We start from the raw sequence: 23,009 nt of genomic DNA on the forward strand, positions 1-23,009 counted from the left end.
CCGGAGAGCCAGAGAACCCCACAGAAAGTGGTTTATTGCTTTTAGAACAAAATAACATGCTCTCAGAGACTTTTTTTCAGAAAAAAATTTCTTTAAAACTTCAGAACTTTTTAAAAACATTATTCTGTCAACTGATGAAGTAGGCACTTCAGTAGAGAAAACTTCCCAGAGGCAAGTGCCTGGCTGGATGGCAAGGTCACACCTGTGTGATTCAGAGCTGTCCCAAGGACGCTGCTACCGCTTAGAAATAGGGCTTGCGCTTGCGGCCAGTGTACTGAGTGTCAGGTCTGACTTCCCTGTGCCAGAGAAAAGATGGGTGGGAAGAAGAGAACAGTCTCAGAAAAAAGAACCAAGAACCCCTGGGACCCTCTCAGGTGCAGGTGAGCCTTCAGTAGCAGAAGACACCGGCCCTCCCTCGTCCCCAGCCCAGGTACTCACTTGCCCTGACGTCTGCGACGCTCCTTCTTCTCTAGCACCCAGTCCCGGCTCTTTTTCACCATTCCCCGCCTCGCAATCCTGTGCGGGACCCTGTGCGGGAGACACAGGCTGTATGCCGATGGGCAGAGCTGCCTGGCTGCACTAGAGTAACCCAGGCAGGAAGAAATGATGCACTTTCCTGGTTTAGGTGGTCTCAGGACCTCCTCAAGTTCCTAGTCTTCCCTCCTATAAGAGAAGCTCCTATTCTGGACACGCTGCCTCGATGGTAACATCCGCTGGTGCCTAAGCAATTCTTCAGGAGGGCTAGGGGGCAGGCCCCACTCATCACAGGCAGGCATCTCCATGGGATGTGCAAACACCTCGCTGTGGGGCATGCAGAGGGCAGAGCTACTTGTGGAGAAACCCAGACCAGGACAGGCTCACAAGAGAGCCTGACAGTGTCCCAGTAAAGCCACTTCAGGCTTAAGTCTGGTCTGGGACTAGCGTGCCTGGTATAGACTGAGTGGGTGCTCCCCCCCAGCAACAGTAATGTCTGAGGCAGGAAAATGAGGCCACCCAGCTCACAGCAGCCCCAACGATGCTCCTCCAAGGCTGATCTGGGCCCCCTGTCCTGGCTGAGGGCAAAGGAGACTCCCACAGCCCCAGGGAAGAGGGGCCAAGAGCAGGGGGCACCGGGGTCCCCCCAGACCACATCCTGCTTAGCAGCTGTAAGTCACACCATCAAGGACTGCTTGTTGCGAGTCACGGTCCCTGGTTGCTCCAGTTGACGTGAGTATCCATGACCGCAAGGAAGCACTGAAGGCCCACCTACAGCAGGCCAAGTGAGTGCAGGGTCCAGGAGCTGCTGAAGGGAGCGCTGAAGGAAGGAGAAGCCTGGGGCAGCGAAGAGAAGCTGGTATTTCAACAGGCAGAAGTGGGGGAAGACAGCATTCCAGGCAGGAGGCAATACATGAAAATGAGGCCCTGCTATTTGGACTAGACTACAAGATAGAAAATGATACTGGTGAAGAATGGGCTTCTCGGATCAAGGTAACACTGAGACTATGTGGGCAGCTCCTGTCTGGAGATGAGAGGGCAGAGGGGAACAAGCTGGCCGAATGGACACGAAGATAGTGGAGGGAAGGAATGTGCTATCTTATTAGGGAGACAGCAACTAGGAGTATGTAAGTTTTTGTATGAGAGACTGACTTGATTTGTAAACTTTCACTTACAGCACAATAAAAATTTTTTAAAAAAATGAGGCCCTGCTGAGGGACTGAAGGCGAAGGTCAAGGAATTGCAAAGGATCCCGTTTGCCTGGAGTCATGGGTACAAAAAGGGGAAGGGAAGGACTACGGCCAAGACTGGTGGGTTGGGCCAATTCATGGAGGACATAAGGTCACCAAGAAGCTTGTCTCCTTCTGGGAAGCATCAGAGAGTCGGTGAACATTTTATACCTGTTACAGGTTGAATTGTGTCCCCAAAAAACGTTATCAACTTGGCTAGACCATGACTCTCAATACTGCATGGCTGTACAACATTCTGTGACCTAACGTGTTTATCCTACATGTTATAAATCTTAACCTCTATAATGAACCCTGGTGGCACAGTGGTTAAGAGCTCAGCTGTTAGCCAAAAAGGTCAGCAGTTCAAATCCACTGGGTGCTCCTTGGAAACCCCATGGGGCAGTTATACTCTGTCTATAGGGTCCCTGTGAGTTGGAATCAACTGGAAGGCAGTGGGTGGGTTTATAATGTTTGTTAACGAGGCAGGACTCAATCTCCAGGATTAGGTTGTCTCTTGAGTTAATCTCTTTTGAGATACAAAAGAGAAGCCAGTGGAGAGAGAAGGGACCTCATGTCACCAAGAAAGAAGTGCCAGGAGTGGAGCATGTCCTTTGAACTTGGTATCCCTGCACTGAGAAGCTTCTAGACCAGGGAAAGATTGATGACAAGGACCTTCCCCCAGAGCCAACAGAGAGAGAAAGCCTTCCCCTGGAGGTGGTGCCCTGAATTCAGACTTCTACCTCCTAGACTGCGGAAGAATAAACTTCTGTTTGTTAAAGCCACCCACTGGTGGAATCAGTTAGAGCAGCACCAGACAACACGGACAATGCCCAAGGAAGGACACAATGTGATCTCACGTCTAGCAGGTGTACAGAGGCAACAGCTCAGGCAAGAAACAAGAGGGTCCACAACTAGGATGCAGGAAAAAGGGGCTGGGGTGGGCAAAAAAGGAGAGAAGAGGATTGGAATACCCCAGAGGACCCTGGCGACAGTCCCAAGTAACCAGTGTGGGGACGAGCCAGCGAGTTCCCATTTGAATACTGAGTCCGATGACCAGGTACAAAGCAGGAGCTGCAAACTTAGGGCTGGTGATGCAGGAGAAGTAATCCTGAGGAATCTGGAAGGAAATGGAAACTATGGGGGCCAAGCAGTGAACGGGTGCAAGGTGTGAGCCACACAAGAAACGAGAGTCATGAGGGGAGGAAAAATGAGCAGCTGAAGAAAGGGACTACCCCAAACTGCAGGGACCAAGCCAGGAAGGGGGCCTGGAACAAGTCTTCCGACTGATGAATTAGACTCTGGACTTTGAACAGTTTAGGGGAGTGGGAGGGTGGGGGTAAGGAGTGCATGGATGAAACAAACTTGGTGCCAGTAAATGGAGAGAGCGAGCTGTAACACCCGAGACAGCACACAACACACACACCCAGTGCCATCGCAAAACAGGGGGAAATGGCGGGTGTCCCGACCTGAGGAGCAAGAGAGCTGAGCACCTTCAGGCCAAGGCTCACTGGTGTGGTAGAGTACCCCCAGGCACTTACTGGTGGAGCTAAAGATCTTTGTAACACTTGCTCCAGCAGGGCAGAAGCCAGGCCGAGAGGCCAGAGCCAGACAGAGACCCGCCTGCAGGCACAGCTACGAGGCTGTCCTGATGGAAGAGCTGTACCCTGAGCGTTCCTGATCCTGAATTGTAACCTGTTACTTCCCTAATAAACCCTGTAATTGTGAGTACAGTCTGTGATTTCTGTGTGGCCACTGCAACGAATACTCAAACCTAGCAGAGAAGTAGAGAGTGCTGTGGGGAGGGGCAGCTGGAGTCAGGGCTGGTAAAAAGTTTGGAGGGTGGAGGCACGTCTGTCCTCACCTGGTAAGGATTCTCCTCCCACCTTCTGAAGTCAGACAAGAAGGTCCAAAGCCCTCACACCATGCCATTCCTACACATGCCATAAAGGGAAACACATAAATGGGATGGTACCTAGACGCTGTGATGGGATGAAGAATGGGTCTTTTTTAAGACATGAGAAATTGTGCAGTGTGTTTGTGCTAATGGGAAGGACCCAGGAGAGCAAAGACAAGGGTGCAGGAGGGGGAAGGGACGGCCACAGGTGCCAAGAGGGGTCAGGTCCAGGGCACAGGTGAAGAAGGGCAGCCTCAGGGAAGGACAGGGACAGCCTGTCACACATAGCAGGAAGAAGGGGACCTGTGCAGACTCGAGAAGGAAATCAAGGCCTAGCAGTCATCCACACACATCCAGAAGGGTCCCAGGCCCTGAGGCCAGAGCAGCACAGCCCACAGGGGTCTCTAGTCCTAGTACCACCCGGTGTCCCTGCTGCATCTAAACCTGAGGCTGGGGCTGAAGCAGAGACAGGTGGGGTAGCGCTGCTGCTGCCACCTTCCTATCACGTCCAACAGACGTGGCGCCTGAACCCCTGGTCCTGAGACTGGCTGAGCAAGGCCTTTACCTCTCATTAGTGAACGCAGACTTTCTGTCTTCGTCTCCATCTTTCTGGTCACTCAGCCCCTGAAGGAACCAAAGTGCTCTCATATCACCCTGGACATCTCTCAGCCCACTTGCCCCACCCCAGAAGGGTTGGGCTCCCAAGTCTGACCCCTCCTGATAGGTACTAGAGCCCAGTCCCATAGCAGAAACCACCACCCCACTCTGGGAACTGGAAAGCCAAAGTCACTGCCTCCAGATACCAGAGGTTTCAGGCATACCAGGCTCTGTGCTCCAGGTTTGGGACGTGCTTTACCTCTGGTATTCTCTTAGCATGCTCCTCAGGCTAAAACCCTTAGTCTGGAATATAAAAGACACAGGCCTGCAAACCCAAGGCCCCTCACCTTTGGCAGAAAGCTTGAAGGCCCAGTAAACAAACAGAGGTAGAACCTGAAACAAGAAAGGGCAAAGTAAGGTTCTCCTCACCACCCTCCCATGAAGGGGAACAGGAAATGTGGTCCCTCTGCCTGACTCCATCCAGATCACCCAACCCAGCACTGCTCTGGTCCACTCGGCAGTGACCTAAGAGCTCAAACGTGGCCCTCCCGATGCAAATCGCTGGCCCAGCACTCACTTCTTTGCTTTGGCACTGTTGGGGTAGTCCACCACCACACCCCCAGTGAAACCAGCCTTCGTGGCCTGGGTCGTGATCAGCTCCAACTGAGGAGAGAAAGACAGAGTCAGACAGGGGAGGCTGGAGGAGCTTCACCTCTCCAGCTAAGCCAGTCTGGTCCTAGGATAGACCTTCCCTGGGAGAAGTGAAGGCCTTCTTCACAGGCCATTCCCAGTTCTGACCCCCCAAAAGCCATGCTAAGGACAGCACAGGCTAGAGCCAGTCTCCCCTGAATACAACTTTTCTAGTCCAGGGAGGGACCCATCCTCCCCACTCAAATTTCAAAAAATGGCCATCAACCGGGAGCCAGATGTTTCCATATTACTAATCAGGATATTTCACCACTTGTCTCTCAAAACCTGTACTTCCTAGTTGGTCACACTTCACAGAACGGACAACTGCCGAGGTCCTCACACCCCAGCTCCTTTTTCTGCCTGGTCGTGGGTATCGTTGTACCATCTGTAACACCATCTCAGGATATGAGTCATGAAATATACCACTGGGACCACTCTCAGGTGTGCATGTCCCCTCCCACCAGCATAAGGGCCCCTGCCCATCACTCCCCAACCACAGAAGGGCAGGTGAGTGAGGAACAGGACCCCTTACTTGCTCTGGGTCCCCCTTCCCTGCACCTCCAGCAGCCAAGAGGCTCACCTGCTCCGAGTTCTCTGGATACAGCTGCAAGACGGCACGGGCACCACGGGCCTGCCAGAGAATAAGCACTGCCTTACCCGTGCCCAGCAGGGCCAGGACCAGGAGCCTCTTCTCCTCCTGCATTCTCTGTCCTCAGGGTTGGGGGTGCAGGCGTGAAGAGGGTGCCAGAGCGCTAGCCCCTAAGCTTTGGGAGCCCACGTTCTTGGGAGGGAGGCGGCTATTTCTAGTAGCGATAAGTGCCAAACAGGGTCAAAGGGATGAACAGTGACAGAGACACAGGCTGTTTCATGACTTCAGCTCAAGGAAGGTCCTTCTCTGAGGGACTCCTGGGCAGAGACCTGAGTGTGGCGGGGAGCTCACAATGGAAATGCATGACAACAGCATTTCGGCAGAGATAGGCAAACACAAGGCCCCCAGAACTCCAGGACGAACCCCAGTGTGTGTGGGAGAGATGCCACGTCACGTGCAAGACCAGCCACCTGTAGAGGTAACCCATCCTCAGGGAGTTAGTGAGTGGGGAGAACTAGGGAGACCACGAAACATGTGCTTCACAGGTGGGCACTCTGGAGGGGTCCTCGCCCTGCTGACGCCATGTCCCTAAACCAACTTCTGATCAACAGAAGTAGGCCCTGTTCGAAGCCAGTCAACCGGTCTCAGACTTTGACATCAGTGTCTTCTGGGCTTGACTGGGGAGAGGCAGCCCATTGAACTTGAACTTCTGTTCAGGCCAAGGACCTGGACAGAAGCGACCACAGTAAAGTCCGTATGAGCCCATCTGAATGGCCTTCCCATGGGACACCTCTACTTCATCACTCTACCTGCAAGGCGAAGGAGGGACAGGCAGCCAGCCCAGGTGGGAGAACTCACTCACCAAAACAGAATAAAGAGTGGAAAAAAAGCAGTACAGGCGCTTGGCTGGGTTGTCGGACTTCTTGTTAGCATTACAGAGCCACTGCACAGCAGAAATGCTGAAAAGGAAGGGATCTAGTCAAGGAAGGGATCAACACACACACTGTTCCCCCTGCCCCTTGGAGACCTGAACACCACATATCCCTGACCTCCAGGTGAAACCCTCCTGCCCACAGCTCCTTTCTTGGAATGTCCACTCCAGGTCACCCTTCGACAATACTGCACCAAACAGGGTCTACAGAAGGTCACGCAAACTCCCTCGTAGCCAGCCCAAGCAAACATTTTCTCGAGCTGTTTCTACACGCCTCTGAAGTTACACTTAAAATGGCTCAGTGTGTCAAGGCTGTCCCACCCACCTACTTCCTCACTGTCTTCCTCCCATCAAGAGAAGCATGCTTTCCAGTACAGTCATCCACTCACCGTCCTCCTAAGCTGTCTCCTTCAACTCTACCTGTCAAGTGTCTCCACAACCCCCAGACATAAAACTTCAGGCGTTTGCTAGCACGCCCTCCTCGCTGCTGTGCACACACCCACGGACCCCAAATGGCTGCCTCTCCAGCTTTCACTTCCCTACACTTCTCTCCTATGAAGCTCTGGCAGGTCCGTGGTAGAATTCTCGCCTTCTGTGCGGGAGAACCAGCTTTGATTCCCGGTCAATGTGCCTCACGCGCAGCCACCACCAGTTCGTCAGTGGAGGCCTGTGTGTTGCTATGATGCTGAACGGGTTTCAGTGTACTTTCCACACTAAGACGGACTATGAAGAAAGGCCTGACTGACAACCTACTTCCAAAAATCTGCCAAGGGAAACCCTACGGACCACAACAGTCTAATCCACAACAGATCATGAGGATGGCACAGGACTGGGCAGCGTTCTGTTCCATTGTACATGGGGGTGCCATGAGTCAGGGGCCAAGCCATCCTGGCAGCCAACAACAGCTGCTCTCCTAGGTCAACACACATTACCACTTTGATTGGATCATTTTTAGAATGGCGTGAAAACATCCTAGGAGCCTATCCCACACACCCTCATCCATGTGCTCTCATCCCTGTGATCTGACCAGGCCCCTCTCCCCCCGCACTCCTCTGTCTTTCCTCCCACTATTCCTCCTCTGAACCCTCTCCTTGACTATCCCCATTCCTCCCAGCCTCCAAGGCCTGCTCACCCGCTCAGGGCTTTCCCGTGCTCTCACTTCTCTTCAGAACCCTGGTAGCCCTGTGCCTCCTTACTGCACACCCTACTCAAGGCCTTATGCTTAGATGTGTGACCCATGTCTTATGCTAATAACTACGGAAATTCTTAAAGGCAGGAGCTATGTTTTATTTTCACACACTCCATAGTACCTTAGACAACGTCTTACATATGTTGTTGCTAGGTGCTGTCGAGTCAGTTTTGACTCACAGTGACCCTACACAACCCTGATCACACTTCTGATTTTATCAGTATCCCCTGCCTCTTGATCTATGTACGGGTTCCTCATGAGCACAATTAAGTGTTCTGGAATTGCCATTCTTCCCAATGTTAACCAAAATTTGTTATAATCCACACAGTCGAATGTCTGTGCACAGTCAATAAAACACAAACATCTTTCTGATATTCTCTGCTTTCAGCCATGATTCATTCCGAATCTGGCCTGCATTCCGGACAGTTCCCTGTCTAGGTACTGCTGTAGGTGCTTCGGAATGATCTTCTGCAAAGTTTTACTCGGGTGTGATATTAACGACATTGTTCGGTAATTTCCGTCTTACATAGAGCAGATGCTACAAAAGGAAAGAAAGCTTGCTATACCATCTCTCCTCTTAAAAATAAACAGCAAGCAAAGAGAAACGGGCAATTTATACCTGAAACAAACAAACCATCCAACTGGGTGTCTCCCTTAATCACCTAATCGTTATGAAAACCCACGTGCCGCCCTTGAAATGGTCTCTTCCTCTCAGTCTTGTTTCCAGATGGAAACTAATCCCTTACCTCAAAGACAATCTCCAAATCCAAGTTCTTCCTCCTCACCTCGATGCCTCTATGTCCCTGTCTCAACCCAGGGTCCCAGGATGAGGTCGGCACCCAGGTCATGATTAAGCCAGGGCTTCCTCTCCTATTCCCCACCTTCGCACCAAACACCAAACAGACTTCACCACAGAAGACAAAGAAAAGCTTCACATTTCTAATGGTTCATTTCCATTTTCTACGGGGGAGCCCTGGTGGCACAGCGGTTAAGAGCTACGGCTGCTAACCAAAAGGCTGGCAGTTCGAATCCACCAGCTGCAGCAGTTCTGCTCTGTTCTACAGGGTCGCAATAAGTCGACATCTACACGATAGAAACAAGTTTGCTTTTTTTTGTTTGTTTGGTTATCAAGGTACTATGTACATGCTCCAGACAAAAGTTCCTTGACCCTCACCACCTAGGAAGAACTCCTAAGCTACTGAAGTGACCGGAGCAGCCTGGGCTACTGCTCACCAGAGTTCTCAAAAAAGAAGGTGACAATATGGTCAACAAGATGGTTCCTAAAAGCTCAGAGACTGCCTCCCCCCGCCATACAAAGCAGAGAATCTATACCAGTTGGCACCTATACCTGGAAATGCAAGATAATCACAGGAGTAGACAGTTTCGAAATGCAAAAAATACATGCTTCTGGGCCTTACTCTGACCTTTCAGCTCCAAAAACCCTGGGGATGTACGTTTTAAGCATTCCATGTGACTCTGCTGCGCAGGTTTGGGAAGCACTGGCCTGAAGAATTAGAATTAGTAAGTGAAGACTCACCTGATACAACCATCAAAAGCACCTGGCTTGAAGGGGATGCCTTGACCCATGTCCCCGAGAAGCACGTCTCCCTCCGTGTCTCGGTCCAAGGCCGCATCTACGTTGCAGAAGAGGGCGTCAGGGAAACACGACTCGCACAGCTGCTCCATAATCATAAAGGTAGCCCACCCCAGTGCCAAACGGGACCCACTTACCCAGCATGGCAGGGCTGATGTCAATGCCTACCCAGTAGTGTCCTTCATCTGAGAGATAATCCCCACTCAGCCCAGAGCCACAGCTGGAAGAGACACAATCAATCAGGGACTTGACAGTGCATAGGAGACACTCCGTCTGGACAACCTGAGCCAGCTCCCAGGACCTCACCCAACATCCAGCAGATAACAGGGCTGACCCTCAGGCAGACAAAGGAGCTCCAGTGCCCGCCCAGCCATCTTGGTCTGGACGTCAATCATCCGCGAGCTGGGAAGGTAGAAGCACAAGTGACTGGTGAGGAAATTTCTGGGCTGATACTGCCCCCAGACCCAAAAAAAAAAAAAGCCAAGAGAAGAAAAAAAGGAACAACCATACCAAGGGACCCTCTCCTGACCCCTTTACTTATAAATTTAACTTGGGGTCAACAAATTCAATGACAACTATTCAAACATGAAACCAAAAGTCCACGTCACACAGCAACATGTTATTTTGTTGTGACAAGTGATAGCTGATATGTAGGAAGCCTATCACTTGATAACCAACCATTGGGTATGTGCAACTCTATCAGGCTTTGATGCACCTATTACTTGTCACAGAGGACCACCACTGTTGTTGTTGTGTGCCACCGAGTTGATTCTGACTCTTAGTGACCCTGAATGACAGAGCAGAACTGCCCCATAGGGTTTCCTAGACTGTAATCTTTACAGGAACAGATGGCCAAGTCTTTCACCCAAGGAGCGGCTGAGTGGGTTTGAACCTTTCAGTGAGCAGCCCAGGACTTAACTACTGCACCGTCAGGGCTCGTTTCTCCATCAGTTGCCCTCATATATAAGGGTTAACATTACTTTTGCACCAAAACAGTGCTGTCCATCAGAAACACAATGCAAGCCACATACGACTCTCTAGTACCCATGGTTTGAAAGAAATTAAAAAACAGATTAAAAAAAAAAACGAACACCTTAAGAGTTTACCTATCCAATATATTTAATATTATATTTTACTTAACCCAATATGCTCAAAATATTACTCCAGCACATAGTCAACAACAATAAATTATCAATAAAATACTTTACATTTTCTCCATCCCAGATAATTCACACTAGCCACCTTTCAAGAGATGCCAATTGGCTACCTTACTGGACAGAATACATCTATAGTATGATACACCTGGCCTGAAAATCAAGGGAAAGAATCCCACATGATAGTTCTCAAAATGCCTAACAATCAACACAGGTCTCTGTAGCTAGGGAAAAAAAGTTTGTATTCGATACACGATGACAACTGGGCCTGAGAATTTTGCTGACATGACTTGGTGCAGTGGTTAGGAGCTCAGCTGCTAACCAAAAGGTCCGCAGTTGGAATCCACCAGCAGCTCCTTGGAAACCCTATGGAGTAGTTCTATTCCGTCCTATAGGGTCGGTATGAGTCGGAATCGACTTGATGGCAACGGGTTACTCTGAAGAGAAAAGAGAAAAGGTATCTGTACCGGAAAGGAAAGGCTTGGAAAGCCCCAGCTCTAGACCTCGCACGCTAAATGACTCTCTAGTTAACTACCTTCTAGGAAAGTCAGATAATACCGCTGGGTTGTCGTGAGGATTAACTGAAATTTCGTAATAAACCCCACTGCTGTGGAGTCGATTCCAACTCATAAAGACCCTACAGGACAGAGGAGAACTGCCCCATAGAGTCTCCAAGGAGCGGCTGATGGATTCGAACTTGCCGACCTTTTGCTTAGCAGCCGAGCCCTTAACCACTGCGCCACCAGGGCTGTTAACATTCTAACAACATGATTTCCCTCCCGCAGTAGTGCCGACCCCTGACCCCTTACACGCATCGGCCGCCTAGTTCACCACAAGCTTAAAGACAAGTCACCGCGTCAAACGTCTAGGGAAGCAGGTTTGACAACCCCGGTACAGCGCGCGGTTACCGAGGCCCAGAGTCGGTGATGGACCTAAAGGGGCCTCTCCCAGCGAAGACCCGGTACCGACCCAGAGCCCTCGCTGCTCCCACCACGCAGCAGGGCCCCTCACGCCGCGCGACGCCCCCCCCGGGTCCGCGCGACGCCCCCCCCCCCCCGGCTCCGCGCGACACCCCGGCTCCCCTCACTTGCGAACGTATTTCCGGGCTTCATTCTCGTCGTAAAACTGCGGGAAAGAGAAAGGGGCGGTCAGGGGAGGACTGCAGGCGCTGTGACCCCGCGAGAGGACGGACAGGGGTCGCTGGCCGCTGCCTCACCAGCTCCGGGGGGCCGACGTGCTCCGGCCTCCGCCCGCGAGACGCCATCCCAGCCGCTCAGCCGCACGCCACACCCGCCGCGCCCGCCCGGCTTTTATACCGCCTCCAGGGCGCCCGCAGTAATACGCATGCTCCAGCCCCTTCGCCCCGCCTCCCCTTTACCTGATTGGCTGCAGGGCGGCCGCGTGGCAAACTCGGGCCTCCCATTGGCCAGTTCACCTGGCACCGCCCCGTGACCCATCCAAGATGGCAGCCCGGTGTGCTTGGAGGGGCCCGCGGTTGCTGCTGTGGAGGCCGTCGGGGGCTCGCGGGGCTCCCCAGGGTCCGGAGTGGGGCCTGGGCCTCGGAGTGAGGACTCGCGCCCGCAGCGACGGCCCGTACTCGCGCACGGCCCTCTACGAGCTGCTCGGCGTCCCGTCCACAGCCACGCAGGCTCAAATCAAGGCGGCCTACTACCGGCAGAGCTTCCTCTACCACCCCGACCGCAACGCGGGGAGCGCCGAGGCCGCCGAGCGCTTCACCCGCATCGCCCAGGCCTACGTGGTGCTGGGCAGCGCCGCCCTCCGCCGTAAGTACGACCGCGGCCTGCTCAGCGACGAGGACCTGCGCGGGCCCGGCCCGCGGCCCTCCGGGACCCCCGCCGCGCCCCGCGCCCCGCCGGCCGCCCCTCGGGCCCCCAGCGGAGGCCGGGCCAAGCCGGGCGGCGGGCGCGCCGTGTTCGACTTCGACGCCTTCTACCGGGCGCACTACGGGGAGCAGCTGGAGCGCGAGCGGCGCCAGAGGGCCCGGCGGGAGGCCCTGCGCAGGCAGCGGGAGGAGCGGGCCAGGCGGGGCATCAGCTGGGACGAGGCCCGGGACACGGCCTTCCTCCTCCTTCTCCTCGCCGGCTTCGTCCTCGTCGGCTTTCGCATCTGACCGGGAGGGGCAGGGGGCGCGGGACCCCCGGCAATGGCCCTCCTGGCCTCGGAGCCCCGAGGACCTGCTGTCCCTCCTCCGCTCCCTCGGCGCCCAGCTCGGCCGCGGACCTGCACGTCCCTCCCCGACCCCCGGACGAGGAGACTGCCTGAGGCGTCAGGAAGAGGCCCCAAGGTGGAGAGGCTCCGAGCCCGGGGCTGCAGGGCCAGTCAGGGGTTTTCCGGAGCCCCCCCGGGTGCCTGCTTCCAGAGGTTGCCTTCCTGGCGTTGTCACTTCTGGAGCGCTTGCTCTGGTTTCATGCAAAGCCCTGAGCGAGAACTGTCACCACCCGTCCGTGTTTGTACTGTGGGGCTGCCCTGTAACCTTGAAACGTGCAATATGACCAATTGTTGGCTGCCAAAAGAAAAGTTCTGGGATTCTGCGGCGCTTGTCTTTCTGTGAGGTCCCCAAGCCACAGGTGAGACTTGACCTAGAGTAAGACTGTGGGGTGTGAAGGCTTGGCCATTCCTCTGTGGTTGGCCCCAGGCCCCACTCCCCCTTCTGTTGGTGGCATGTGGAAGTGGATAGCAAGGTCCTCAAGCATAAGGAATGAGTGCTCCCGTGCCCTTGTTTGTCTGTGTATGACCTTTGAGAAGTTAACTCTGGGTGTGATAGCAGGAGTAAATCCCCCACTCTCCTGAGGGCTGACTGGCATTATCACCTAGGATTCTAATGGGCTCAGTGGTTATAACATGATACTAGGGCCAGGTTCATCTGTGGAACAGCATGCTAGTCACCTGGTCACCCCTCTACCAGCCAGCCTCATTGCTAACTGTGTAGCCCATCCCCCAGCAGAAATAGAGCAACAAATTCATAGCTTGAGTTCCCTGAGTGTGGCCTATCCTCCTGTTTACATGCAGTGTTCAGCACAAGCCCTACAAGCCAAGCCTGTAAAGCAGAGCTGCTTGAGGCTATGGGAAATGTTGGAGGTATGGAGTAAACAGGCCTTGTAGGGGTAGGAGGCTTGCTGCTGGTCAAGGTGGAAACTTGGTTCCTTGTTCAGAGCTGGCTGAGGTTTCTTTTCTCTATTTCTGGTTAGCTAAGCAGTTGGTCATCATCTGGTTAGAGGTGTAGCGGGAAGGCTCTCTTAACTCTGAATCACCACACACGGGGAGTGTGCTGTCTGGGATTGTAGGTTCTCAAGTGTTTATGCACTGGGCTAAGTGTAAAGCTGTGAGGTGGGGAAACTTTCAAGAGGTCTGTGCAAGGGCGAGGCCCTAAGTCTAGGGTCTAGACAGGTGCGATGGTACAGCAACACTGATCCTTTCACTCAGCCTTGTGTAAAGTCATTGTCTACATGTCGATAAACCTGCAGCTAGTCCAACTTGTCCTTTGGAAGCTATTCAGTTCTCTAGCCTTGAAGGTCGGCGCAGGCTTTTAGCCACAAGTTTACAGCAGCCACACAATCCAGTGGAAATATTTGGGCCTGCTCGGCTCTGTGGGCTTTGATTTGGGAGGAGAAGAGATATGGACTTTAAAAAAGCTGGTTTAATGTTATATTTCATATTTGGAAAACAAGAGGGAAAGTCTTTTTGAAATGCAAACCACAGAAAGTGATCCTCAACCAAGGAGGTGGGCCTAACAGAACTCCTTTGGAGCTTTCTGTTCTGTCAAAAGGGGTTGGGGCTTTTTTTTTTTTTGGCTTGTAAAAGCACTGGTGGTCTGTAATAACCGGGACCGTTTTCATAGGCCCCTTGATATAAATCACTCGTTTATTTTCTCTCAGTGAAGATCACAGGCAAGAAAGTTCCAGAAGGTTTCAGACAGGTAGTAGGACACAGACGTCCTGAAACCTTCCAGAACATTCCATGTACCTTCAGTCAGGGTGGTTAATGAAGCTTGTTAACCATCCAGTCCTGAGCCTCTCCCATGGCCCAGAACTAGGCCCACTCCCCTCTGGTGGCGTTCATCCCCACCCACCTCAGGTCTTTTCAGGCTGGAGTGAGTGACCCCACTTTCTACCCTTCCTAAAACTGAGCCCGGACTTTTCATGCAAGGTGAGGTGTGGGGGAGGCCTTTCGAAGGACCTCATCTGGTTCCAACATTTCTCCCCTCTCAGTCCTGTCCCCTGTGGGGTCGTCCTGCTCTTTCTCTGCTTCTTGCCTGCCTGGGGAGGGGAGGCTGAACCAGGCCCTGAACATTAACTCCTCCCTTCTAGGAGCTGCTCCCTAGTTCCTGATAGTGCAGCAAGACGTGGCTATCCCCAAGCCCCCTTTCTCCTTTTGGTAACAAATTAAAACAAAATTCTGGAAGCTTGGACTTGGAATGGGAGGTCTGAGCAAGAGGGAGCCATCCCGCACCAGGCTCAGAGTGGCAGGGATGGGAATGCGAGTACTAGACTGAGTGAACAGCCAGCACGGGTCCTAACGGGAGATGGGCACCGGGGCAGGAGTCGGCTGCACATGTCTAGGCAACTGTTGCTGTTGTCTGTGGGTTCTTGGGGGACTTTATTTTATCCCCACTGAGCCAGACTGCTTCATCCCTCTGTTGCCCTTCACCTTTTGCTTGGTGAAATGGCCCTTTACAGATCCCAGTGCTGAGGGAACAGGGTTTCTTGCCTCCTTCGTTCACTGCATGCACCTTCTGTGGTAGTCCCGGTACATGCGTGATTAACGTCAACGGCCTCACTGGGGCCGGAGTTGCCATGATCTGATGGACTCTGGAGGTCCCTCTACAGGGATCCCAACCTGAGGCTGAGGCACCAAGGTGAAGCCCAAGTGAACAGCCACCAACACTGCCTCTTTGGAAAGTGGGAAGAGCTTCTGTCTTAGACTTTCGGGCTTCCTAGAGGTTCACCAGACCCCATGAAGAGAGGCTGAGGAAAGGCACAGATGGTAAGTAGTGGCGCTACTTCAAATCACTCTTCCCTGAATCTCAGTGCGCTAGGAAAGTGGGCTCTTGACTGACCTTGGCCTCACCTCAGTTCCTCAGCCTGTGATGAGGTGACTCATGCCACCTGCCCGTGGGTAAGATTACAGGGGGTGGGGGGAGAAGACCCGCCTCGCCTGCCCTAAGCATCTTGACTCTTAGGCCTGGCTTGCAACCCTGGTGACCATACGGTTTATGCAAAGCAGCCGAGTGTCCCTTTGTTAAGATGTATTAAGAGGACAGTGAGATCTGATTGTGGACTTTGTGACCTCGCATATGCCAAGAGCACTCAAGCTTCAATCCCCAGAAGTCAGTGCAGAGAGTTCCTCTCGCCATCTGTCTTAGGGTCACAGTCTCACTGTGCATCAAGCCATGTCACCAGTGTCTCTCAAGGCTGCCCCAATCTTGGGGGTCAATTGGTAGTCTTGAGGTAGGTTGGCCTACTCATCTTGCTTTTGCCCCTTCAGTGTTCACACCTTCAGCCCTGGAAAGTGACTGCCCCTAGAGGAAAGAAGGCCTGTTTCAGGAGGACCAAAAGCACAGAGATTCGTGGTTCACAGGTCACAGCCAAGCAGCAGACACTTGACTGGCAGAGTGTCTTGAAATAAATTTAACCAACATTGAAAAGTTGGGAGACTTCTCATAAAAATCTACATTTCTAATTTCTGTCAAAAAGTAAGAACATATGCCACCATTGAGTCACATCCTGTATGGCCACTGTGGGAGAAGCCAAGTGACATCTGCCCTTTGAGGTAGAACATTGCTCCTAGTTTGCTTTACTTTGCACCAACAGAGGAAAGTGTAAAAGGCCGTTCATCTACACACTTAGACCATTTTTCCCACGGTAGAGAAATATCTCTTTGTACCCTGTGTTTATCAAGAAGGAAAACAAAAAAGGATCGTGCATTTCTAGAAAAAATGGAGGCGAGTGTATTTCTTTGTGGAAATGGTCTGCTTTACTGCTCTGTGTCCTCTTCCTGGCCCCAAAGGTATTTGAGTTTGCAAACTCCTAGTCTGCAGCATACGTTGCTGCAAGACCCCTCACTTCATGCAGGAAGGCTGAGTGTGAATCTTATTTTCATGGTGGGACAAGAAAAGTCTTTTGAGAGGTCTGCAGCAATGGCAGAGGCCTTTGGGATGGTAACACCAGTTTCTCCACTCAGTCTTTTCTGTAAAAGCCTTGTCTGAATTAGGATAAACCCTCAGCTAGCCCAACTTAGTCTCTTGGAAACCATCTGATTCTTTCTAACCTTGGAGCTCGGGATCGAGCTCTTAGCCATGGCTTTGCAGTGACCACACGATTCGGTGGTAAAGATCTGAGCCCACTCTGATTAAGACCTTAGCTCAGTGAGCCTTGACTGGCAAAAAAGCACATTTGATGTTACCATGTTTCGTGTCTGAAAATAAGGGGGAGCTTAAGAAAATGTGCAGAAGCTAGTGATTCCCAGAGGATATGTATGTAAGACTTTGTTGAGGGGCAGAAACTCTTTGTTTTTACCCCCCCCAAAAAAAGTGGGAGCGGCAAGGGATTTTTTATTTGGGGTTTGTAAGAGCACTAGTGGTCAGTGATAGGTGGGACTTCTCTCATGGTAGGTCCCATGAGAAATCTCTGCTTGATGTAGACCCTCCAGCTCTCTCTCACAGGGGATCGTGGCCAGAAACATTCCCAAGAACCTAGAGGCAGACAGGAAGTTCTAGGGTTCACTCAGGGTGGTCAGTAAAGCTTGTTAACTATCCAGTTGTAAGCCTCTCCCATGGTCTAGAACTAGGCCGGCTCCCCTCTGGTGGTGTTCATCCCCACCCACCTCAGGTCTTTTCAGGCTGGAGCTGAACTCTAAGTGGCCCCACTCCCTGCCCTCCCTACAACTGAGCCTGGACTCTTCATGCAAGGTGAGGTGTGGGGGAGGCCTTTTGAAGGACCCCACCTGGTTCCCATGGCAACACTTCATCCCTCCCAGTCCCTTCCCTGCCTGGATCTTTCTCTGCTTCTTGCCTGCCCTAAGGAGGGGAGGCTGAACGAGGTTTCAGACATGCCCAATTTTAGCCCCTTTTCTCCTTTTGGTCACAAAGTAAAACAAAACTCCCTGAAAGCTCGGACCAGGAACAGGAGGCCAGGGCAAGAGGGGCCCAGCCTGCCCCAGACTGCTCAGAAGGGGGGATGGTCTAGACTCCACCTAACCTGACTCAGGACACATTCCTGCTCTCCCATCTTGTCCGACACTCATTGGCCAAGCTGGCCACCTGGTGTGGACCCGAGCAGAGGACGGATACCTTCAGCCCAGTAGAACCCCACCATCACTCAGTGGGGTGGGCGTTTAGCAGACCAAGAAGGAGCAGGTACCATCCTGGTGGGCTTACAGGTGACCAGGAAGAGGTGTGCACAGGTGAGGCAACTGGAGAACAGCAGTGGAGCAGAGTGTGCTTCTGGCCAGACGTGTGGGAAGCTGAGACTCAGGAAAGACTCCTGGGCTGGTAATCAGAGCAGGCTTCATGGAAGAAACAGGAACCGTGCTGGACCTGAAGGACAGTGGGGCTGTGGATGGGCACAGAGGAAGGGGGGGCATTGCAGGAGCTGAGATGTGGAGGCTGCAACGGCAGAGTGGCTGGGCAGGGGAGCAGAGAGGAGTCGGGCAACGTCACCCTCATCATCACATTTATTGACGGCCCCGGGAGACGGGGCTGGGGACAGAACATACAAAGACAAGGACCTGCCCTCAAAAAGGTTCCATTCTACGGAGACAGGGACAGAAAAATACGGAATGGTCTTTCCTGGGGATGGTCCACTCTCACCTGTGCAGGTCAGAAGCCCCTGGCCTACCTTGTCCCAGAGTCTGGAGCATGAGTGGGACCCATAGTGGCCCCAGGGCCGTGGTGTGTCTGGCTCCAAAGCAGGGGCCTGACTACCTGGCTCCCAGGAGGTGGGCCCCAGAGTTGGGGGAAAGGTAGGCTCAGGACTTGATGGACAACACTCCCGTTGGCCTTGGTATTGTGCAAGCCTGGTGGAGTGGTGGGGTGCAGTAGCCCCTAGGCAGGGCCCTTTGGGGAAGCAGGCATCTTCCCAGGCCCTCATAGGAGAGTCAAGTTCTTTTCACTGGAGCTGGCCCATCACCCCGGAGGCCCCAGCCCAGGAGACAGAAAAGGCAGAGTTTCCTCAGTGCCAGAGGCTAACACCCTGCCCCCCACCCACCCCCGGCCCTCTTTGGGCATCTTCCAGGTGACCCTCCTCCCCAGCTCAGCCTCCAGGGCCAGGGCCTGCCTGAGGCCGGGGGAGGGGCCCGCCCCTTCCCCCACCCAGGCAGTGGGGGAGGAGGAGGAGCCACGCATCAAGTTTGTCTGGGCCCACCACTGGAGGGCCGCCCCCTGGATCCTACCGGTGGGGGGGCTCTGGCTGCGAGGGCCGAGGGCTCAGCAGGGGTGCCGGGCCAAGGGGGCACCCGGGGGAGCCCTTCAGTGGGAGCACTGGGCGGGAGTCCAAGGGAGGCAGGCTCCGGGGCACTGCTGGTGGCCCCCGGGCAGCCCCGGTGGGCAGGACAGCTGCAGGGGCGAGGGGTTTGGGGGCGTCAGTAGCAGCAGTGGGGGCTGGCTGGGCAGACCGTTCCCGGCGCTGCAGCAGCTCCTGCAGCTTCTCTGCCTGGGTCCGCCGCAGGTGGGCCAGGGCGCGGCCACGCTGGAAGGCGGGCAGGAAAGCCTCCAGGCTCTGCTCCCCCAGCAGCAGCTGCTCCATCTGCTCCTGGGACCGGAGAAGGGTTTGTGAGAAGCAAGACCAGAGACTGAGGGCTGGCCCTCTCCCTCCCACCCTGAGTCCCTTCCCATGGTGACCGCCATGGCCTGGCCTGACAGCCCTGCTGAACTACTGTGGACAGATGTCCTCCTCGCTCAAGCCTTGATTTCCCCCACTTAGAACATGAAGACAGCACCACCAGACCTGCTGGACTGGAGGTGGGGACTCATCAAGGCCAGGGCTTGGGTCTCCTCTTCCCCTGCTCCCACCAGCTCACACACGCCACCCGAGCCAGCAGCACTGAGCCGTCTGTGCCAGCTCTGCAGACCCAGGCCTATGCTGCCCTCAGCTGTTCACAAGGAAGCCAGGGGAAAAGTCATGGGTAGGCAGAGGGAGTCCCTGCTGCCAGTGTCTGCCAGGGAAGGCTCCCCTGTGGGCCAGGCACTCTGGAGGCTTCCTGGAGGAGAGGTGGGATAGGCTGGGTGTCCCTCCCTGTCCTTAGGCCCAGCCACCTTCCCCTCACCTCAGCCTCCTGCTCAGCCTCTTCCAGCTCCGCCTGCAGCCAGCCCAGCGCGCAGTGGGGACTCCAGCGATGCATGCTGTCCTCTGAGGGCCACAGAGGGACGGAATGAACAGCCCCTACCCTCAGGGCCCGTCTCCCAGGACAGACAGGCCAGAGCCCCAGGGTCCAATCCTGACTCTTAAAAAAATGCCTATGTAATCATTTTATGCACACACCCCCAGAGTCCCTGCCCCCAGGTTCTGCCTTCAGCCCTAATGCAAAAGAGAAGCAGGTATACAGGCCCTGGGGTACTGGACCCCTTTTCTCCCACTGCCCAGAGCCCCCTCAGGCCTCTCCAACCCAGCTCTACTCACCTTCTGCTCACTTGCCCAACTCTCTTTCCCAGGGGGCCAGGAGTAACATCCCCCTCAAATTTGCTTGGGAAGAGGACTGCCCAAGTTCCACCCTTCAGATCATGGCACTTCCGCAGGGCCACCCAGCCAGATGGCCAAGCCCTCCCCCAGGCAGTTCTAGCTGTCCCCTCACCCAGTCGCTGCAGCTTGTCTGCACAGCTCTCGGCCACCTCACGGAGCTCCTGGTACTTGATGGCCAGGGCAGCCCGGCCCATCTCCAGGCGGGGCCGCAGGGCCAGGTTCTCCTTGGCCAGCGCGTAGTTGGAGGCCAGGCATGCCTCACGCTCCAGCTGCAGGCCCTGGAACTGCCAGCAGAGAGGAGCTCAGAGGCCCACTCCAGAAGTCTGCCCACAGCCACCTTGCTGCCACAGTGGGCGTCAGTGCCTACGAGCCAAGCAAGCTGAAGGCACCTGGAAGGCCCCAACTTTCTGGGTGGTGAGCCCAACAGGTGGCTAGACTTTGCCTAGAGCTGCCTCCCTGTGTAGCCCTGGGCAGGACACCTGACCACTGTGGGCCTCAGTTTCCTCCTCTGCAAAGCAGAGTAAAAACACCTACCTGGCAGGGTTGTTGTGAGACCTAAGTGAGGGAAACTATGAAGGCCTCTACAAACGTTAGTTAATTTTTAATTTTTTCAATTAATATGTCTGCTCAGGTCCCTGAGGAGACCCCTCCCTCCCCTGTCCCATTTTCCATGCTTGGGCAGCTTCCCTCTCATTCCAGGCCTCTTTGTCTGCTTCCTCCTCAGGTGTCTGTGCGGAAAGCACTCCGCCTCCTGCCCTTACTCTCCAGAGTGACGTCCACGCCCCGTCCCTTCACCCCTTCAGGTCAGCCTCTCTTCCCTTCACGCCCCCTCCTCTGCCCTCCAGCGGAATCCCCACACCCTAGGAATACACACTCCCTTTCCCTCCCTGACCCCCTAGCACCTGCTCCCTGCTTCCCTTCTCTCCCAGAAAGCAGGCCCCCCGTCTTTGCTGGTCCTGGAGAACGCTCTTCCTTGTTTCCCTCCGCGCCCCTGGGGAATGCACTACCCTCCATCTGTCCCCTGTAGGATGCACGTGCCCCTCCCTGTCTGCTTCCCTCCAACACACTTTCCCTGCTGCCCCCACTGCCCGCCCGCCCAGGCCTATCTCCCGTGGAACAGACAACTTTCTCTATGGTGGCCTATGGAATACACACCTCGGCTTTCAGGACCCCTCCCCAACGCAAGACACAAAGCCCCCTCCTGCGCCCCCAGAACCCTTACGCCCCTCCAGCGGCCCCCCAGGTGTCAAACAGGCCCCTAGTTGTCCCTATGGGAGGCGCCTCCCCTTTCTGGCCCTACAGAGTGGGTGTGCGAGCCAGGGCCCCCCCCACACAGCCACCCCCGGCCCCTGGAACACACCTTCCCAGAGCATCCGCTGTAGGACACGCCTCGCGGCCGTCCCGGGGGTGCGCTGGCGCCTCCCCGGGTCCTCGGCGCCCCACCCGCCCTAGGCCGGCTCCGGGCGCCCCCTCCCCGGGCCGCCGTGCGTGCCCCGCTCCCGCGCCCCCGGCGCGGCCCGCGCGGCCCTCCTGTCGCCCGGCAGGTCCCGCAGGCCGCGGCCCGGCCCCGCGCCCCCCGCCCGCGCCCCGCGCTACCTTCCTGCTGAGCCGCACGATCCGGTCCAGCTTGGGCTCGTCCTGGAGCAGGTCCCGGAGCTGCCCGGTGCTGAGGATCCCAAAGCGCCCCGGGCTGCCAGGCTCCGGCCCCGCCCGCGCCGCCCGGGCCCGGTACATGCCGCCCGCCCGCGCCCCCAGCTCGGCTGCTGGCTCGGCCCGCTCGGCCCGCTCCGCTCGGCTCCGCTCCGCTCGGCTCCGGCTCCGGCCGCGCGCCGCTCGACCGCCAGGGGGCGCCCCGCTCGTTCTTAAAGGGGCCGCGGCCCGGGGCTGGGGGGCTGGGGGGCTGGGGGGCGGCCGCGCCCCTTCCCCGCAGGCTGATTCGGGGCGCGGGGCCTGGGGCACCCCGGGCCGCGGCGCGAGTCGGCCCCCCTGCCGCCACCCCGAAATCTGAGGGCGCCCCCGTCCGGACCACGCCCCCAGACGCAGACGCTCCCACCCCAGGCGTTTACAGTTTGCAGGGCTATTTCACATTTCCTCCTCGGATTCGCACAATTTTCTGAGTTTGACTGGGTGCCATGATCCTGCCCTGCTGCTAACTTCGACAAGTCGCTCACCCTCCCCAAGCCTCAGTTTTCTCTTCTGTGAAATGGGGTGAGAATAGTGAATGTGGAGTACCTAAGGAGTAGCAGGTGAATACCTAATACAGGTTATTAGAATATAGGTACTAGGTAATATAGGTTAATAATATAGATTATTGATATTTTAGAGAAGGGAAAACAGAAGTTCACAGCAATATCACTTCCCCAGTCACATCACCGGTGAATGGTAGCCGATCCCAGTTCTTTCCGTTTGTGCGGTCCCTGCAGAGCACATGACCCTCCCTCTGCTGGGCCCTGGATTCGGCCCTGGGGGAGCATCGTCTGTGTCCTCAGGGAGCTCATGGATTAAGGCAGGGTCACATACCCACCCTGCTAACTCTAGTACAAGACAGGATGACAGAACCACCACACGGCAGCTTCCTTTGCGATGCCAAACGTGCTCTTCTTCACCACACTTGGCCAGTGCCCTTGTCCCCATCTCAGGAAACAGGCACTTAGAGATTAAGTAAAAAATAAGCTTGCCTAAAATCAAACAGCAACAGGTGAGTTTGTTCCACTGCACCAAAAAAAAACAAACCAAACCCATTGCTGTCAAGTCCATTCCGACTCATAGCGACCCTATAGGACAGAGTAGAACTGCCCTGTAGAGTTTCTAAGAAGCACCTGGTGGATTCGAACTTAGCCACTACACCACCAGTGTTTCCTCCACTGCACGCGCCAGCTACCCCAAAGCACAGAGGCGGGGCCTGGGCAATCAGAAAGACTTTCCAGAGGAGGGGACATCTGAGCTGGGCTTTGAAGGATGAGTAGGAGATCT

General features: G+C 54.9%; 3 protein-coding genes and 1 non-coding gene across 9 annotated transcripts; 1 reads left to right on the top strand and 3 right to left on the bottom strand.

Moving 5' to 3' along the window:
• Positions 1-102: 102 nt before the first annotated feature.
• On the bottom strand, positions 103-11,661 carry BUD23 (BUD23 rRNA methyltransferase and ribosome maturation factor). Of its 2 annotated transcripts, XM_049903641.1 has the most exons (12): positions 11,558-11,661; positions 11,429-11,466; positions 9,494-9,589; positions 9,325-9,407; positions 9,131-9,227; positions 6,336-6,432; positions 5,465-5,515; positions 4,772-4,857; positions 4,542-4,587; positions 4,163-4,221; positions 439-528; positions 103-296 (listed from the first exon to the last, which is right to left on the bottom strand). In XM_049903641.1, exons 1-12 carry the CDS (start codon positions 11,603-11,605, stop codon positions 242-244), a joined length of 846 nt encoding a protein of 281 aa, XP_049759598.1. In that variant the 5' UTR covers positions 11,606-11,661; the 3' UTR covers positions 103-241. The 2 variants fall into 2 exon arrangements, with proteins under 2 accessions (XP_049759598.1, XP_049759597.1); XM_049903640.1 differs by lacking the exons at positions 103-296; positions 439-528 and adding an exon at positions 554-801.
• Positions 965-1,095, bottom strand: LOC126087624 (small Cajal body-specific RNA 20). The gene has a single exon (XR_007519804.1). It is a non-coding gene; the product is annotated as a small Cajal body-specific RNA 20 (non-coding RNA).
• A 136-nt stretch (positions 11,662-11,797) lies between the features above and the next one.
• On the top strand, positions 11,798-20,845 carry DNAJC30 (DnaJ heat shock protein family (Hsp40) member C30). Of its 4 annotated transcripts, none has more exons than XM_049904213.1 (2): positions 11,798-12,929; positions 20,761-20,845. In XM_049904213.1, the coding sequence occupies exon 1, from the start codon at positions 11,804-11,806 to the stop codon at positions 12,470-12,472; it is 669 nt and encodes a 222-aa protein (XP_049760170.1). In that variant the 5' UTR covers positions 11,798-11,803; the 3' UTR covers positions 12,473-12,929; positions 20,761-20,845. The 4 variants fall into 4 exon arrangements, with proteins under 4 accessions (XP_049760170.1, XP_049760166.1, XP_049760168.1 ...); XM_049904209.1 differs by lacking the exon at positions 20,761-20,845 and adding an exon at positions 15,847-16,733 and having other exon boundaries at positions 11,798-15,345; XM_049904211.1 differs by lacking the exon at positions 20,761-20,845 and adding an exon at positions 15,039-16,733.
• VPS37D (VPS37D subunit of ESCRT-I) lies at positions 17,596-21,792 on the bottom strand. Of its 2 annotated transcripts, XM_049904207.1 has the most exons (5): positions 21,633-21,792; positions 20,149-20,320; positions 19,624-19,706; positions 18,751-19,109; positions 17,596-17,896 (listed from the first exon to the last, which is right to left on the bottom strand). In XM_049904207.1, the coding sequence occupies exons 1-5, from the start codon at positions 21,768-21,770 to the stop codon at positions 17,734-17,736; spliced, it is 915 nt and encodes a 304-aa protein (XP_049760164.1). In that variant the 5' UTR covers positions 21,771-21,792; the 3' UTR covers positions 17,596-17,733. The 2 variants fall into 2 exon arrangements, with proteins under 2 accessions (XP_049760164.1, XP_049760165.1); XM_049904208.1 differs by lacking the exon at positions 17,596-17,896 and having other exon boundaries at positions 18,587-19,109.
• Positions 21,793-23,009: the final 1,217 nt, after the last annotated feature.

This window comes from Elephas maximus, chromosome 12 (assembly GCF_024166365.1).
Source record: "Elephas maximus indicus isolate mEleMax1 chromosome 12, mEleMax1 primary haplotype, whole genome shotgun sequence".
Classification (NCBI taxonomy): domain Eukaryota; kingdom Metazoa; phylum Chordata; class Mammalia; order Proboscidea; family Elephantidae; genus Elephas; species Elephas maximus.

Coding starts and splice junctions, on each gene's coding strand:
- VPS37D (XM_049904207.1), bottom strand. CDS start 21,770: ATGTACCGGGCCCGGGCGGCGCGGGCGGGGCCGGAGCCTGGCAGCCCG. Junction 19,707..20,148: donor AGACAAGCTGCAGCGACTGG/GTGAGGGGACAG, acceptor TGTGGCCCTCAG/AGGACAGCATGCATCGCTGG. Junction 19,110..19,623: donor AGGCTGAGCAGGAGGCTGAG/GTGAGGGGAAGG, acceptor CTCCGGTCCCAG/GAGCAGATGGAGCAGCTGCT.
- BUD23 (XM_049903640.1), bottom strand. CDS start 11,605: ATGGCGTCTCGCGGGCGGAGGCCGGAGCACGTCGGCCCCCCGGAGCTG. Junction 4,222..4,541: donor CTTCAAGCTTTCTGCCAAAG/GTGAGGGGCCTT, acceptor TGGTTCCTTCAG/GGGCTGAGTGACCAGAAAGA. Junction 802..4,162: donor TCTGCGTTCACTAATGAGAG/GTAAAGGCCTTG, acceptor CATGCCCCACAG/CGAGGTGTTTGCACATCCCA.
- DNAJC30 (XM_049904213.1), top strand. CDS start 11,804: ATGGCAGCCCGGTGTGCTTGGAGGGGCCCGCGGTTGCTGCTGTGGAGG.